This window comes from Mauremys reevesii, linkage group 15 (assembly GCF_016161935.1).
Source record: "Mauremys reevesii isolate NIE-2019 linkage group 15, ASM1616193v1, whole genome shotgun sequence".
NCBI lineage: Eukaryota > Metazoa > Chordata > Testudines > Geoemydidae > Mauremys > Mauremys reevesii.
In genome coordinates this window covers 2,998,692-3,015,199 of record NC_052637.1, presented here as the reverse complement: position 1 = coordinate 3,015,199, position 16,508 = coordinate 2,998,692, and the positions used below count along the sequence as shown (strand labels likewise).

The 16,508-nt window shown below is 51.0% G+C and overlaps 1 protein-coding gene and 1 long non-coding RNA gene across 5 annotated transcripts; both read right to left on the bottom strand.

Annotated features, from left to right (window-relative positions):
- Positions 1-2,335: 2,335 nt before the first annotated feature.
- LOC120383886 (zinc finger protein 585A-like) lies at positions 2,336-10,541 on the bottom strand. 3 transcript variants are annotated; one of them, XM_039502197.1, is made up of 4 exons: positions 10,489-10,541; positions 9,749-9,862; positions 4,349-5,740; positions 2,336-4,180 (listed from the first exon to the last, which is right to left on the bottom strand). In XM_039502197.1, exons 1-4 carry the CDS (start codon positions 10,520-10,522, stop codon positions 3,921-3,923), a joined length of 1,800 nt encoding a protein of 599 aa, XP_039358131.1. In that variant the 5' UTR covers positions 10,523-10,541; the 3' UTR covers positions 2,336-3,920. The 3 variants fall into 3 exon arrangements, with proteins under 3 accessions (XP_039358131.1, XP_039358129.1, XP_039358130.1); XM_039502195.1 differs by having other exon boundaries at positions 2,336-5,740; XM_039502196.1 differs by having other exon boundaries at positions 2,336-5,737.
- A 35-nt stretch (positions 10,542-10,576) lies between these two features.
- On the bottom strand, positions 10,577-12,236 carry LOC120384008. 2 transcript variants are annotated; one of them, XR_005588595.1, is made up of 3 exons: positions 12,152-12,236; positions 11,124-11,210; positions 10,577-10,615 (listed from the first exon to the last, which is right to left on the bottom strand). It is a non-coding gene; the product is annotated as an uncharacterized LOC120384008 (long non-coding RNA). The 2 variants fall into 2 exon arrangements; XR_005588596.1 differs by lacking the exon at positions 12,152-12,236 and adding an exon at positions 11,465-11,689.
- Between the last annotated feature and the right edge of the window lie 4,272 nt (positions 12,237-16,508).

Here is a 16,508-nt window from a genome sequence, read left to right as displayed (position 1 = left end):
GGACATAGGAATCTTTAGCACATCTGGCACGTGCATATCTTGTGCCTTGGGCTAGAACAGCGCTTTAAGAATGCCTCTTCTCACTTTCAGCATTATCTCACACAAATGTAAACAAACTTGTTTGTCTAAGCGATTGGCTGAACAAGAAGTAGGACTGAGTGGACTTGCGGGCTCTGAAATAGTACATTGTTTTATTTTTGAATGCAGGTATTTTTTACATAATTCTACATTTGAAAGTTCAACTTTCCTGATAAGGGGCTTGCACTACAGTACTTATAATAGGTGAATTGAAAAATACTATTTCTTTTGGGGCTTTTTACAGTGCAAATATTTGTAATTAAAAAGTAAGCACTGTACACTTTGTATTCTGCGTTGTAATTGAAATCAATATATTTGAAACTGTAGACAACATCCCAAAACATTCAGAGAAATGCTGTTATATCACTGTTTAACAGTGCAAATAATCACATGATTAATCAGGATGAATTTCTTTTAATCACTTGAAATCCCTAGTTCCAACTGATTTCTTTGTTAAAATGATATGGTAAGAAAGAGAAAGGCAGCGATTTTTCAGTAACAGTAGCTGTGACACTTTTGTATTTTTCCAGACCAAAACAAAGATGGCTCAGAAAAGGAAACTGTTTCCCCCCCAACTGTTTCCCCCCATTTGAATGTATCTTTCATTTTCATTGGATCTGGGTTCTCTGCTAACTCCTTTCTTGATTTTGTTTTTTTTCTAAGCATCTTCAGGGAAACAGGTAACCCTTTACAGGTAAAACAATTCAGAACAACAGCTAAGAAGGTCTTTGTAGTTAACTGACTGGGCTGGCATACATAAAGGTTGCTACCTTTCCCCCTATATTCATGACACCCCTTTGATGCCAGGAAGGTCCTGCTCCCAGAATCCTGTAGCAAATTCAGACATCTCAAGCTGTACCACATTCACCACATTCATTAATAAGAAGCACAGCAATTTATAAACGTTTGTAGATAAAGCTCTGCATTAAGCATCTTCGCATAACTTTCATATGACTTTGTATTATGCCTCTATTTTCATACAGCCTTGTATCAGATCCTTATCTAGAAAACTTTGTATTGAGCCTTGGCATAATGTTAAAAAAAAGTCTTTTTGCTAGGAGTAGAATAAAATCTCTCCCCCCCCCCCCCGCACACACACACACCCCTTTTAATCAATTGCCCTGTTGAATGAACGAGGTGTGAATGAGTAAAGGGTGGAAGGCAGCACCTCCAGACAGCTGCTACCCTTGGAGAGGGGATGGAAGCCAGACCCAAGAACAATAAAACTTGTCAAGTGGGCTCACTAAAGGTCAGACATATTGACGGCCTTGAGGGTTAGAAGCAAGCTCCTTCTTTTGGGAACACCCTCTTTGAACAGCATTGAGACAACACCCAGAAGGAAGCAGCAAAAAGGACCAATGGACAGAGATAGAGATTTTGAATCTGGTACAGATTTGCATGAGATGGAAGCTGCTATAAATGTGAGGTGTCTTGCAGAGGATCCTGGGCCTCATCTTGTCAACATGGGAGCGTCGATCCGACTCGGCAGGAAACCTTTGTTTGCAATCCCACCCGACTCTGGAAATGTCCCAGGTTCAAGGTGGATTACAGGACCAGGTGACAATGTTATGCTTATAAAACTCACACAGGCTCTTTTTCAGGGGAAAAGGCAACAGGCCACATTTATTGAAAATACAGCATAAAAATTGGCACATTCATTCACACATACACACACACGTGTCCCACAGATGGTCTTATGGCAGTTAGATTGAGCACAAGTGAGGAGCTGGGCTCTGTCGGTCGCGATCCGATGCGCTGAGTCCTTGCAGGCCTCAACCCAGAGTTCCATGAAAAACACCCCATATTTATACCTGTAAATTCCCATCCGAAACTACTACAATTACTATCTTCTAGGGCTGTCGAGTGATCAGAAAAATTAATTGTGATTAATCTTGCTGTTAAAGAATAATAGAATACCATTTATTTCAATATTTTGGATGTTGTATACATTTACAAATATACTGATTTCAACTGCAACACAGAATACAAAGTATACAGTGAGCAATTTCTATTTTTTATTACAAATACTTGCACCATAAAAAATGAAAGAAATAGTATTTTTCAATTCACCTACTGCAAGTACTGTACTGCAATCTTTTTATCATGAAAGTTGAACTTACAAATGTAGAGTTATGTACAAAAATGCCTGCATTCAAAAATAAAACAATGTAAAACTTTAGATCCTACAACTCCACTCAGTCCTACTTCTTGTACAGCCAATCACTCAGAAAAACAAGTGCGGTTACAATTTGCAGGAGATAATGCTGCCCGCTTCTTGTTTACAATATCACCTGAAAGTGAGAACAGGCGTTCTCGGGGCACTATTGCAGCCGGTGTCGCAAGATATTTATGTGCCAGATGCGCTAAAGAGTCATGTGTCCCTTCCTGCTGGAACCACCATTCCAGAGGACATGCCTCCATGCTAATGACGGGTTCTAATAGATAATGATCCAAAGCAGAGTGGACCGACGCATGTTCATTTCCATCAACTGAGTCAGATGCCACCAGCAGAAGGTTGATTTTCTTTTTTTGTGGTTCGAGTTCTGTAGCATCCGCATCGCAGTGCTGCTCTTTTAAGACTTCTGAAAGCATGCTCCACACCTCGTCCCTCTCAGATTTTGGAAGGTACTTCAGATTCTTAAACCTTTGGCCGAAAGCTGTAGCTATCTTTAGAAATCTCAGATTATTACTTTCTTTGCATTTTCTCAAATCAGCAGTGAAAGTGTCATTAAAATTAACAGGTGCTAGGTCATTATCCGTGACTTTTATAATAGGAAATATTTGGCAGAATGTGTGTAAAACAGAACAGGAGACATACAATTGTCCTCCAAGAAGTTCAATCACAAATGTATCTAATTAATTTTTTTTTTTAAAGAGCATTGTCAGCATGGAAGCATGTCCGCTGGAATGCCGAAGCATGAAGGTACATAGGCATGTTTAGTATATCTTCCACATAAATATATACACTGCCAGCTAAACGTGCCAGACTTTCGGGTGACATCATAAATTAGAAACAGGCAGCATTATCTCCCGTAAATGTAAACAAACTTACTTGTCTTAGCGATTAGCAGAAAAAGAAGTAGCACTGAGTGGACTTCTAGGATCTAAAGTTTTTAATTGCTTTATTTCTGAGTTTAAATACACATCATTATTTTTTGAGTTAATTGTAATTAATCAACCACACTACTATCTTCTTCCAAGATTTTAACAATACAAGTTCACATTCAAAGTTCTAGTCTATATAACTTGGAATGGCCCCAATCATCATTTACAAACTTTTCTAACATGTCTTTAAATGTTGAATCTAGGCCAAATAGCCTGCAAGGTTCTTAAGTCTTTCTGGCCAGGTATCTCAGAAGTTTAGTTTGTGTGTGAATTCTCCAATGTTTAATGACGTCTGATCACTGTCTGAAACTTTTGTCACAGTCCAGTACTTATGGAGTCTTGCTCTTGTGTGGATTCTTTGATGTAAAACAAGGACTGATCAGTTTCTGAAATGTTTCCCACAGTCAAAGCACTTATGGGGTCTCTCCCCAATGTGGATTGCTGGATGTTTAACAATGTTTGATTGTGTATAAAACTCTTTCCAAAGGCTAAGCAGTTACAGGGTGTCTCCCTGCGTGGATTCTCTGATGTAAAAGAAGGGCTGACATCTATTTGAAATGTTTTTCCATAGTCTAAACACTATGTGTGTTTTGCCTGATGTTTAGAACGGCCGATCTGATTCTGAAACTTTCCCAGAGTACAAGCACTTATGGTCTTCCCCTTGTATGGATTGCCTGATGTTTAACAAGGGTTGAACTCTGCATGAATCTTTTCCCATAGTTTGAGCACTGATGAGGTCACTCTCCTGTGTGGACTACTTTATGTCTAACAAGGGTTGATCTCCTTATGAAACTCTTCCCACAGTCTAAGCACTTATGGGGTCTCTCTCCTGTGTGGATTGCCTGATGATTAAGAAGGGTTGATCTCCTTATGAAACTCTTCCCACAATCTAAACACTTGTGGGGTCTCTCTCCTGTGTGGATTACCTGATGTTTAACAAGGTCTGACCTCTGTATGAAACTTGTCCCACAGTCCAAGCACTTGTGGGGTCTCTCTCCTGTGTGGATCTTCTGATGTGCTATAAGATTTGACCTGCGTTTGAAACTTTTCCCACAGTCTAAGCACTTATGGGATCTCTCTCCTGTGTGGACTGCTTGATGTTTAACAAGGGCTGACTTCCATACAAAATTTTTTCCACAGTCTAAGCACTTATGGGAGCTCTCACCTGTGTGGATCTTCTGATGTGTTATAAGATTTGACCTGTGTATGAAACTTTTCCCACAGTCTAAGCACTTATGGGATCTCTCTCCTGTGTGGACTGCTTGATGTTTAACAAGGGCTGACTTCCATATAAAAAATTTTCCACAGTCTAAGCACTTATGGGATCTCTCACCTGTGTGGATCTTCTGATGTGTTTTAAGATTTGACTTGTGTATGAAACTTTTCCCACAGTCTAAGCACTTATGGGATCTCTCTCCTGTGTGGACTGCCTGATGTCTTACAAGGGCTGACCTCTGTATGAAACTTTTCCCACAGTCTAAGCACATATGGGGTCTCTCTCCTGTGTGGATTGCCTGATGATTAACAAGGGCTGACTCCCATACAAAATTTTTTCCACAGTCTAAGCACTTATGGGGTCTCTCTCCTGTGTGGATTACCTGATGTTTTAAAAGGTATGACCTCTGTATGAAACTTTTTCCGCAGTCTAAGCACATATGGGGTCTCTCTCCTGTGTGGATTGCCTGATGTTTTAAAAGGTCTGACTTCTGTATGAAACTTTCCCCACAGTCTAAGCACTTGTGGGGTCTCTCTCCAGTGTGGACTGCCTGATGATTAGCAAGGCCTGACTTCCATATGAAACTTTTTCCACAGTCTAAACACTTATGGGGTCTCTCTCCCATGTGGACTGCCTGATGATTAACAAGGGCTGACCTACGTATGAAACTTTTCCCACAGTTCAAGCACTTATGGGGTCTCTCTCCAGTGTGGATTGCCTGATGTTTCACAAGGTTTGTCCTCCGTGTAAAACTTTTCCCACAGTCTAAGCACATATGGGGTCTCTCTCCAGTGTGGATTGCCTGATGTTTCACAAGGTTTGACCTCCGCATAAAACTTTTCCCACAGTCCAAGCACTTATGGGTTTTCTTTCCTGTGTGGCTTATCTGATGTGTAGTCAGTCCTGACTTCCAATTAAAAGAGTTGCTGCCCTTAAGGCATTGATAGGGTTTCTGTCCCGTGTGGCTTCTCCCATGGTCCAAGCACTGAAGTGATTTCTCTCCAGTATGAATTGCCTGAGGTGAAGCAAACTGTGGTCCCAGAACGAATCCTTTTCCATAACCAACGCATTCATGGTGTTTGTCTTCCCTAGGGGTTGTCTGCTGGGCTGTGGGATCCCTGTATCCTTCCCCACAGATAATAAATTCATCCATTTGCTCCCTTGAGTAGTTTCTCAGCAGCCTCTCTGACCTCTGCCAATTTCCCCAGGCTTCTCCCTGTTCCAACCACTGGGAAAAATTCCCTGCACCTCTTCCCACAAAGGTCTCCTGTGGTTCTCCGTGCCCAGGAACTTCCTGTTGTTGATTCCTCTCCTTTTTCTCACTCACTGTCTCGTTACCTGCTGGGAGAGAGACAATCCAGACAGGAGTCATTGTGCCCAGGAGAAAGGAAGAGGAAGAGCACCGAGGGAAAACCCAACATTCTAAAGCTGCACAGATGGAGCAACTGGATTCTACCTCCACATCCCACCCAAAAATTCACAGAGAAGGAACGTTGGGAAGGAAACACCAGCAGGTAACAGGACACGTGGAAAACGATGTCAGTGATACCTGCTGACTGCAGCCCTGCCCTGGGGCCTTGGCTACATTGGAGAGTTGCAGCGCTGGTGGTGGCTTTACAGCGCTGCAACTCACTCACCGTCCACACTTGCAAGGCACATACAGCGCTGTATCTCCCTGGCTACAGCGCTGGCTGTACTCCACCTCGGCCTGGGGAATAATGACTGCAGCGCTGGTGATGCAGCGCTGCTCCGCCAGTGGCCACCAAAAGCGCTGTTATTGGCCTCCAGAGGCATTCGGAGGTATCCCAGAATGCCTGGTCAGCCACTCTGCTCATCAGTTCGAACTCTACTGCACTGGCCTCAGGTGACCTGCCCTTTAAATGCCCTGGGAATTTAAAAAATCCCCTTCCTGTTTGCTCACCAGGTGTGGAGTGCAATCAGTGAATCTTTCCAAGTGACCATGCCTCCACGCGCCAAATGAGCCCCAGCATGGAGCAATGGCGAGTTGCTGGACCTCATCAATGTTTGGGGGGAGGAAGCTGTGCAGTCCCAGCTGCGCTCCAGCCGTAGGAATTACGATACCTATGGGCAGGTATCAAGGGCCATGCTGGAAAGGGGCCATGATTGGGACGCGCTGCAGTGCAGGGTTAAAGTGAAGGAGCTGCGGAGTGCCTACTGCAAAGCCGGTACTTGGTGAAGGACAAGCAGAGGAGCGGGTTACCGGTAAGCGGCTTCTATTATCAGGCTGGAAATGTTTCGGGAGTGGAGTGGGGTTAGGGCTGCATGCATGCATGCCTAGATGTGGAATAGCCCACCAATGTGGTCTATCACGTCGCAGTAATCGGCCTCAATAATCTCTTCAAAAGTTTCAGCCAGAGCGTGGGCAATGCGCTGGCGCAAGTTTATAGGGAGAGCCATTGTGGTCCTTGTCCCAGTCAGGCTAACGCGTCTGTGCCACTGTGCCGCGAGGGGTGGGGGCACCATTGCTGCACACAGGCAAGCTGCATAGGGACCAGGGCGGAATCCGCATTGCTGTAGAAGACCCTCCCGCTCTTCCCAGGTGACCCGCAGCAGCGAGATATCTTCCAGGATCAACTCCTGGTGAAAATGTTGGGAGAGTGTTCAGTGCAGATGCCCCCTGTAGCTGTTTGCTGTTCCCAATGCACAGAAACCCCTGCACAACCCTGAAGCAATCAGTCCCCCTTACTCACCATTTCGTGGCTCCTGTGGGTTGTGTGCGCTCTGTTTGGTATGGGAAAATTATGCTAAAGTGAACACTGTACATTCCCTCACTGTGTGGGAATAACTGTCTGGATGAGATTATGAACAATGCTGCCTCTGTTAACTGTTGCCATTTTTGCCTTTCGAAAAGTGTCCTTGACTGCTGGACTGCCCGTATCATCGACTGCTCAGAGGCTACAAAAAGTCAGGAAGAAGCCGCAAAAAAGCAAGGAAGACATGCTGAAAGCAGTTATGGATCAGTCTGCCGGAGAGAGTAAGAAAGAGCAGGACTGGAGGAAAAAACTGCAGGACTGGAGGGAAAGGGAAAGCAGGATCCGCCAGAGAAACGCAGCGGCTAAGAAGAAAAGCACAAAGCAGCTGATAAGCATCCTGGCGCGCCAAGCGGACTCTCTGCAGTCACTCGTAGCCATGCAGGCAGAGCACTACCGTGCCACCCCCCCGCCCCGTCCCAAAGCTCTTTCCCTTGTGCCCCAATGTCAGCTCAAAACCCCCTTCCCCAGCATCCAGGTTCTTACCTCCACCAGCTGCCTCCAACACCTGTACGTTCACCAACCGGCCCTGAGAACTACGACCCTTACCCTCTGCACTCAACCCCCATCACCATGCTGTATATGCACCCTGAAGTGCAGCAGTCATTGCACAGCACTCCAGACAGGACAAATTCAAACCTGTGACCGTACAGTTCACCACCCCACCCCCCTGCCCTTTTAGGTTCCCAAAATGTTGTGTATCTGTCAAGAAAGTTATTTACTTTTCAATAAATGAATTATTGGCTTTGAAAACAGTCTTTATTATTGCAGAAAGTGAAAGATACCGTAGCCCAGGAAAGAAACAGGCACAGCAAATCATGTTAGGAAAAACAGATTCCTACTAACATTGTAACCACTGCACTTCACTCCCGTGCAACAAACATTACTGTTGGCTTTCAGCCTCAAATTCCTCCCTCAAGGCATCCCTAATCCTTGTAGCCCTGTGCTGGGCCTCTCTAGTAGCCCTGCTCTCTGGCTGTGCAAATTCAGCCTCCAGGTGTTGAACCTCGGAGGTCCATGCCTCACTGAATGTTTCACCCTTCCCTTCACAAATATTATGCAGGGTACAGCAGGCGGATATAACCGCGGGGATGCTGCTTTCCCCCAAGTCTAGCTTCCCATACAGAGATCGCCAGCGCCCTTTTAAACGGCCAAAAGCACACTCCACAGTCATTCGGCACCGGCTCAGCCTGTAGTTGAAACGGTCCTTGCTCCTGTCAAGCTTCCCTGTATACGGTTTCATGAGCCAAGGCATTAATGGGTAAGCGGGGTCTCCAAGGATCACAACGGGCATTTCGACGTCCCCTACTGTGATCTTCCGGTCTGGGAAAAAAGTCCCGGCCTGCATCTTCCTGAACAGGCCAGTGTTCCGAAAGATGCGTGCATCATGCACCTTTCCAGGCCAGCCTGTGTTAATGTCAATGAAATGCCCACGGTGATCCACAAGCGCCTGGAGAACCATAGAGGAATACCCCTTCCGATTAACGTACTCGGATGCTAGGTGGGGTGGTGCCACAATAGGAATATGCGTCCCATCTATCGCCCCTCCACAGTTAGGGAAACCCATTTGTGAAAAGCCATCCACAATGTCCTCCATGTTCCCCAGAGTCACGGTTCTTCTTAGCAGGATGCGATTAATGGCCCTGCAAACTTGCATCAACACGATTCCAACGGTCGACTTTCCCACTCCAAACTGGTTCGCGACCGATCGGTAGCTCTCTGGAGTTGCCAGCTTCCAAATCGCAATAGCCACCCGCTTCTCCACCGGCAGGGCAGCTCTCAATCTCGTGTCCTTGCGTCGCAGGGTGGGGGCGAGCTCAGCACACAGTCCCATGAAAGTGGCTTTTCTCATCCGAAAGTTCTGCAGCCACTGCTTGTCATCCCAGACTTCCATGACGATGTGATCCCACCACTCAGTGCTTGTTTCCCGAGCCCAAAAGCGGCGTTCCACAGTGCTGAGCATTTCCGTTAATGCCACAAGCAATTTAGTGTCATACGCGTCAGGCGACTCGATATCATCATCGTCGGATTCCTCACTGTCACTTTGGAGTTGAAGGAATAGCTCAACTGCCAAACGTGATGTGCTGGTGACACACATCAGCAAAGTCCTCAGCAGGTCGGGCTCCATTTCCCACAGAAATCGCGCTGCACAGAAACCGTTGGGAGAGTCACAATGGCGCCAAACATGGAGGGAAAAACAGCGACTGCTGTGATGTGTAGCAATGCATCACGAGGTGTTGGGACAGGAAGCAGAATGACCCGCACCCTTCCGTCCCCTTCCCACAACGCCAAAATGGGACGAGGTGCTCTGTGGGACAGCTGCCCATAATGCACCACTCCCAACAGCGCTGCAAATGTGGCCACACTGCAGCACTGGTAGTTGTCAGTGTGGCCACACTCCAGCGCTTTCCCTACACAGCTGTACGAAGACAGCTTTAACTCCCAGCGCTGCACACCTGCAAGTGTAGCCAAACCCTGAGTGAGATGAGGAAGAACCGACGGCACTTACTGATACCATATATTTGGGATTCTCAACATTTTCCTTCATTCACCAGATGATTTCTGTGTCAGTCCTCACCTGTGTGGGCGACTCTTGGGATCTCTCTTTCCTCGCAGGCCTGGAGATCGGGCACCCACGGCTCTTCTCCTCGTTCCAGCCGGCTGATTAGATCAGGTTTGGGAAGAGGGAATCCTGTGCAGGTGGTGAAATCAGACCAGATCAGGGTGTGTGGAGGATTGAAAGAGCGTCTGTCAGAATGGACATTCCGTGGGCGGAACCTGTCCCTGTGCTGTGCTGGGGGAACAGGGAATCCAAGAGGACGGGAACATGGTCACTGAGCCCCTTTGGGGGAGGCAGATGTCTGGGGGAGGTGGGGGGAATTGTGACACCCTCACTAGGAGTACGTAGGATCTGTGCTCTCTGGGGGCCCTGCTGACGCACCTCCAGCTCTGGAGTTAAACCCCTGCCTCTTTCTAAACCAGCGGAGCCCAGAGCCCGCTGCATGGCTGGAGCTGTGTCCAAGGAGGGAGGTGAACAGGGATTCTGTGTGTGAATGAGAAACAACACAGACAGGACAATACACGGCTTCCCCGATTAGAAAGCTACGGGGTGAGGTGGGGATGGTTTTGTATATCCCTTAGGTTTTGACACCCTGGTCTCATTTTGAGAGTATACGGAGATGCAAGTCTCTCTCACACGGCAGCTGTGCATTACAGAGCCCAGTCCCCTCCAAACTAACTGACCAGGGAAGAACCTGACCAGGGTCAGACACGCAGACCCCACGGCTTCTAATAACCGAGGGGCCGGGAATCCCTTACCCAGCGAGGTCACCATCTCGTAGTTCTCCTGCATGACGTCCCTGTAGAGGGCTCTCTGAGCGGGGTCCAGCAGAGCCCCCTGCGCCTGGGTGAAATACACAGCCACCTCCTCGAAGGTCACCGGCATCTGAAACAACAAGAGTCCCCCACTCAGCACCTGCTGCCCCAGCCGCAAACCCACCAGTTACAGGGAAAAATAAACAAAACATTGAAGCTCTGGGAGGGCCAGAGAAGTAAAATTCCCCCCGCACCCTGCTCAGCGCAGCCAGGAGGCTCCAGGGGGTGGGAGAAGGTGAGAGCTCCTTGTCCCCCCCAGCACACAGAGCAGGGCAGGGTCTTCTCATTTCCCACACGCCTGCCAGCCACAGGCTGATACGGGAAGCAGAGCTCTGAGCCAGGGACAGGAATCCCAAGAGCTTCCCTGCCTATTTCACAGCAGCCTCTGGCCAGTGGGGGTCAGAAAGTCCCCCCACACCCCTCAATGAGCCTGTTCATAAAATCAGGCCCAGGTTGATCATGTTCCAGCAGGTTTATCACACCCTGTCCCCTCCCTGCCTCACACTGTGTGTTTCCCATCCCTCCCCCTGTACAACAAATCCTCCCCATCCCCCTACAGCTCCCTACAAATCCCAGACCTGAGCTGGCTCCATCGCAGCCATTTCCCTTCTCTGTCCTCTGGAAGACTGGTGATCTGAAGCAAAACGTGGACGCGATTCCTCAGCCTGTGGGGGCGAGAGAGGTGATGGGGGAGGTTACAGAAGGGGTTTCAGTCCATGTCACACCCCTTCTCCCTGCAGACAGTCGCTCTGGGCTCTGCCGCGCTGGGAAAACCCTCAGTCACTTTATCCCAACACAGACCCGGCCCCTCCCCCCATCACTGAACCCCCTGCGACACCAGTAGGTCCCTCCAAGGGGCCCTTTGTGCAGAGTCATTTCCCTGCCCAGCAGCAGCCCTTTCCCCAGGTCTCTCCATCACCTGCAGGCTCAGGGGCTGGTGTGGTTAGAGGGGATTTTCCCCAGATGGACTTTGCTGAGAGCTCCTGATTTCTGTGCTAACAAGCTCTGTTCTACGCTGTGTTCCCAGCGACCAATAAACCTTCTGTTTTCCAGGCCGGCTGAGAGTCACAGCTGAGTTCGGAGGTGGGTGCAGGGCCCCTGTGGGGAGCAGGTCAGGCTTCTCCTTAGGCTGCCCCCGCGGTTCTGGTTGGGGCCGTGTGCCCCTCCTGGGCTCCGGGGATGGGGAAGCTGGGGCCACGTGCTCAGCAGGTGGGGGGATATTGGGGGCGTGGGGGAGGGGCTTGCCTCCCCCAGCCCTAGCTTCACCCCCCACCAGCTATTCCCCGTTCTTATCCCTAGGTCCTAGGATGGAAACCCCTGTAAGGCGGGGGGAGGGGGGGGGGCGCAGCAGGGCCCCACCAGTCTAGAGCCAGCGCCTCTGCTGCCCCCACCCCCGCCCTGATTGTGCCCCTGCCCTGGGCTCCGCTCCTTCCCCGGCTCCCAGTTTGGCCCCTGCCCACCTTCTGCCGCCCCTCCCCGGATCTCCCTGAGCTGCAGCCTCCGTCCGCACCAGCGCAGCCAGGGGCAGGGAAACAAAGCAGCAGATGGGGGAGGAGGACGGGGGGGGATGGAGGGTAACGTGATCCCGCCCCCGCCCCGCACCCACCGGGGCTGGCGGCAGCTTTCCCGGGCCCAGGGCAGCGAATCGAGGCGGGGTCTCTCCTACCTTCCTCCAAGCGGCTGCGAGTCACTTCCTGCTGCCGGGACGGACCCGAGCGATCGCTCCCCCCAGAGCCGCCTCCCGGCCGCTCCTGGGTCCTAGCGAGAAATCCACCGATCTGCGCTTCTCCCTCTGGGTCCGGCTCCTGTTCCGCTCCCAGGCTCTCAGGACAGAAGGGAGGGACCCTCTTCCATCTAGCGGGGGGAATGGGTGACACATTTTTCTAAAATACTTAATGAACTTTAGGGGGAACCAGTAAAGATGCGCAGAGGTAAGCGGGGAAATGGCCCCGCTATTGGGGGGAACTTTCCTGACTTAAACCCAGGGGCGGCTCTAGCTTTTTGGCCGCCCCAAGCAGTCATGCGCGGGAGGCGCCCCGGAGCCGTGGGAGCAGCGGACCTCCCGCGGGCATGACTGCTGGTCCCGCGTGGCTCGGCTGGACCTCGGCGGCTCGCGGGTCCGGCGGCTCCGCTTTAGCTGCCGCAGTCATGCCTGCGGGAGGTCCAGCCGAGCCGCGGGACGAGCGCCCCCTCCGCAGTCATGCCTGCAGCAGGTCCAGTCGTCCCGGGGCTCCGGTGGACCTCCCGCAGGCATGACTGCGGCAGGTCCGCCGGCCCAGCCCGCTGCCCCCCGCAGCCGCAGGGGACGCCCCCTAGATGTTGCCGCCCTAGGCACCAGCTTGTTTTGCTGGTGCCTAGGGCCGCCCCTGCTTAAACACCCCCCGGTGGAATCGAATAGCAGAAGGATCTGAGTCCTCGCTCCCTTTTTCAGGGGAAAAGGCAACAGGCCACATTTATTGAAAATACAGCATAAAAACTGGCACATTCATTCACATATACACACACACGGGTCCCACAGATGGTCTTATAGTCCCCACTCTCTCGTAGCTAGAGTCAATCTAATTGGCAGTTAGATTGAGCACGAGTGAGGAGCTGGGCTCTGTCGGTCGCGATCCGATGTGCCGAGTCCTTGCAGGACTCAACCCAGAGTTCCATGAAAAACACCCCATATTTATACCTGTAAATTCCCATCCGAGACTACTACAATTACTATCTTCTAGGGCTGTCGAGTGATCAGAAAAATTAATTGTGATTAATCTTGCTGTTAAAGAATAATAGAATACCATTTATTTCAATATTTTGGATGTTGTATACATTTACAAATATACTGATTTCAACTGCAACACAGAATACAAAGTATACAGTGAGCACTTTCTATTTTTTTATTACAAATACTTGCACCATAAAAAATGAAAGAAAAAGACGGTTACTCACCGTAGTAACTGTTGTTCTTCGAGATGTGTTGCTCCTATCCATTCCAGTTAGGTGTGCGCACCGCGCGTGCACGGCTCTTCGGAAAATTTTTACCCTAGCAACTCCGGCGGGCCGGCTGGGCGCCCCCTGGAGTGGCGTCGCTATGGCGCCGAATATATACCCCAGCCGGCCCGTCCGCTCCTCAGTTCCTTCTTGCCGGCTACTCCGACAGTGGGGAAGGAAGGCGGGTCTGGAATGGATAGGAGCAACACATCTCGAAGAACAACAGTTACTACGGTGAGTAACCGTCTTTTCTTCTTCGAGTGATTGCTCCTATGCATTACAGTTAGGTGATTCCCAAGCCTTACCTAGGCGGTGGGGTTGGAGTGAGACGTGGCAGAGTGTAAGACTGCTGAGCCGAAGGCTGCATCGTCTCTGGATTGCTGCACCAACGCGTAGTGGGAAGCGAAGGTGTGGACAGAAGACCAGGTGGCCGCTCTACAGATGTCCTGGATGGGGACATGGGCCAGGAAGGCGGCCGACGAGGCTTGCACCCTCATCGAGTGGGCGGTGAGGCAGCATGGTGGCACGCGAGCAAGCTCGTAGCACGTCCGGATACACGCCGTTACCCAGGAGGAAATCCGCTGTGAGGAGACCGGCTCGCCTTTCATGCGATCGGCAACCGCTACAAACAGCTGGGTCGAACGCCGGAAGGGCTTCGTCCACTCGATATAAAAAGCGAGGGCCCTGCGGACGTCCAGGGTGTGAAGCTGTTGCTCCCGAGCTGAGTCGTGCGGCTTCGGGAAGAAGACCGGGAGGAAGATCTCCTGATTGACATGGAAGGCCAAGACGACTTTCGGGAGGAAGGCCGGGTGCGGGCGAAGCTGTACCTTGTCTGCATGGAAGACGGTATAAGGTGGACCAACCGTTAGGGCACGAAGCTCGGACACTCGTCTCGCTGAAGTTACAGCGACGAGGAAGGCCGTCTTCCATGAAAGGTAGAGGAGGGAGCACGTGGCCAAAGGCTCGAAGGGGGCTCCCATAAGCTTGGCCAGAACCAGGTTTAAATCCCAGGTCAGGGTAGGACACCTTGTGGGCGGATACAACCGGTCCAGGCCCTTCAGGAAGCGGGAAACCATACGGCACGAGAAGATGGATCGGCCTTCTATGGGTGGGCGAAAGGCAGACACAGCTGCCAGGTGTACCTTCAAGGAGGAGACCGCGAGACCTTGCTCCTTAAGGTACCAGAGGTAGTCCAGGATTGTAGAGAGAGGGACTACAAAGGGATTGAGGCCTCGTTGATCACACCAGAGGGCAAAGCGCTTCCACTTCGCGAGGTAAGTGGAGCGGGTGGAAGGCTTTCTGCTTTCAAGCAGGACTTGCTGTACTGCCGCGGAACAGTCTCTCTCCGCGTGGGTCAGCCACGCAGGTACCAAGCTGTGAGATGGAGGGACTGCAGGTCCGGGTGGTGGAGTCTGCCGAAGACCTGCGTGATGAGGTCCGGCCATTATGGGAGGGGAATGGGCTCCCGAACGGAGAGCTCAAGCAGCAGGGTGTACCAATGCAGCCTCGGCCAGGCCGGAGCGATGAGTATTAGGCAGGCTCGGTCCCTCCGAAGTTTGAGCAGCACCCGATGGACGAGCGGGAACGGAGGGAAGGCATAAAGGAGGTGATCCATCCAGGAGTACAGGAAGGCATCCGACAGGGAGCCCGGAGAGCGACCCTGGTAGGAACAGAACTGGTGGCACTTCCTGTTCTCCTTGGAGGCAAACAGGTCTACCTGGGGAAAGCCCCACTGTTGGAAAATCATGTGTACCACGTCCGGTCGAAGGGACCACTCGTGGGTGAGGAAAGACCTGCTGAGGTGGTCCGCTAGCGTGTTCTGCACTCCTGGGAGAAAGGACGCTTCTAGGTGAATCGAGTGGGTCACACAGAAGTCCCACAGGAGCATCGCTTCCTTGCAGAGGAGAGAGGAGCGGGCTCCGCCCTGCTTGTTCACGTAGAACATCGTCGTCGTGTTGTCCATGAGCACTGCGACGCAGCGGCCTTGCAGGCGGGTGCGGAAGGTGTGACACGCCAAACGGATCGCTCGCAGCTCCCGGATGTTGATGTGAAGAGCAAGCTCTTGGGGCGACCAAAGACCTTGGGTGTGAAGGTCGCCCAGGTGAGCCCCCCACCCCAGCGCTGAGGCATCCGTGGTCAGAGTGACGGAGGCGGAGGCAGGACCGAACCATGGTCGTGGGAAAGGTGAGGAGGTCTCGGATGATGGAGACCATCGTCTGGTGCCGAGACCGCGGGAGGCAGGCCCTGGCCAAATTGGAGTCGAGAGTCGCTCCAATGAACTCCACCCGCTGCGACGGAGTTAAGGTGGACTTCTCGGTATTGATAAGAAGACCGAGATGTCAAAATAGAGACAGGATTTCTGTTATCTGGTCCGTTACCAGCCGCTGGGACGTTCCGCGAACCAGCCAATCGTCGCGATACGGGTAAACGTGTATATGACGACGGCGGAGGGCTGCAGCAACCACTGCCATGCACTTGGTAAAAACCCTCGGTGCGGTGGATAGGCCGAATGGCAGGACTGCGAACTGGTAGTGCGCGTTGTTGACTACAAAACGCAGGTAGCGTCGATGGGGAGGGTAAATCGCAACATGGAAGTACGCGTCCTTCATGTCGAGGGTGGCAAACCAGTCTCCCGGATCCAGGGAGGGAATGATGGTCCCCAGGGTGACCATGCGAAACTTGAGCTTGAGCAGGTACCTGTTGAGCTCCCGGAGGTCCAGTATTGGACGTAGACCTCCTTTCGCCTTGGGGATGAGAAAGTATTGGGAATAGAACCCCCTGCCCCGCATGTCGTGAGGCACCTCCTCTATGGCCCCCAAGCTCAACAGAGTCCCGACCTCTTGTAGGAGGAATTGCTCGTGAGAGGGGTCCCTGAAGAGGGATGGGGTAGGTGGGTGCGAAGGGGGGGCAAAACAAATTGAAGGCGGTAACCAGACTGGATCGTTTGAAGCACCCAGTTGTCCGTTGTTATTTGGGACCACGCCAAA

Excerpts from the sequence above, each read along its gene's own strand:
- LOC120383886 (XM_039502195.1), bottom strand. The coding sequence starts at position 10,522 with ATGCAGGAGAACTACGAGATGGTGACCTCGCTGG. Across the intron at positions 9,863-10,488 it reads CGAGATGGTGACCTCGCTGG|GATTCCCTCTTCCCAAACCT; the intron begins GTAAGGGATTCC and ends CCACCTGCACAG. Across the intron at positions 5,741-9,748 it reads CCCAAGAGTCGCCCACACAG|CAGGTAACGAGACAGTGAGT; the intron begins GTGAGGACTGAC and ends TCTCTCTCCCAG.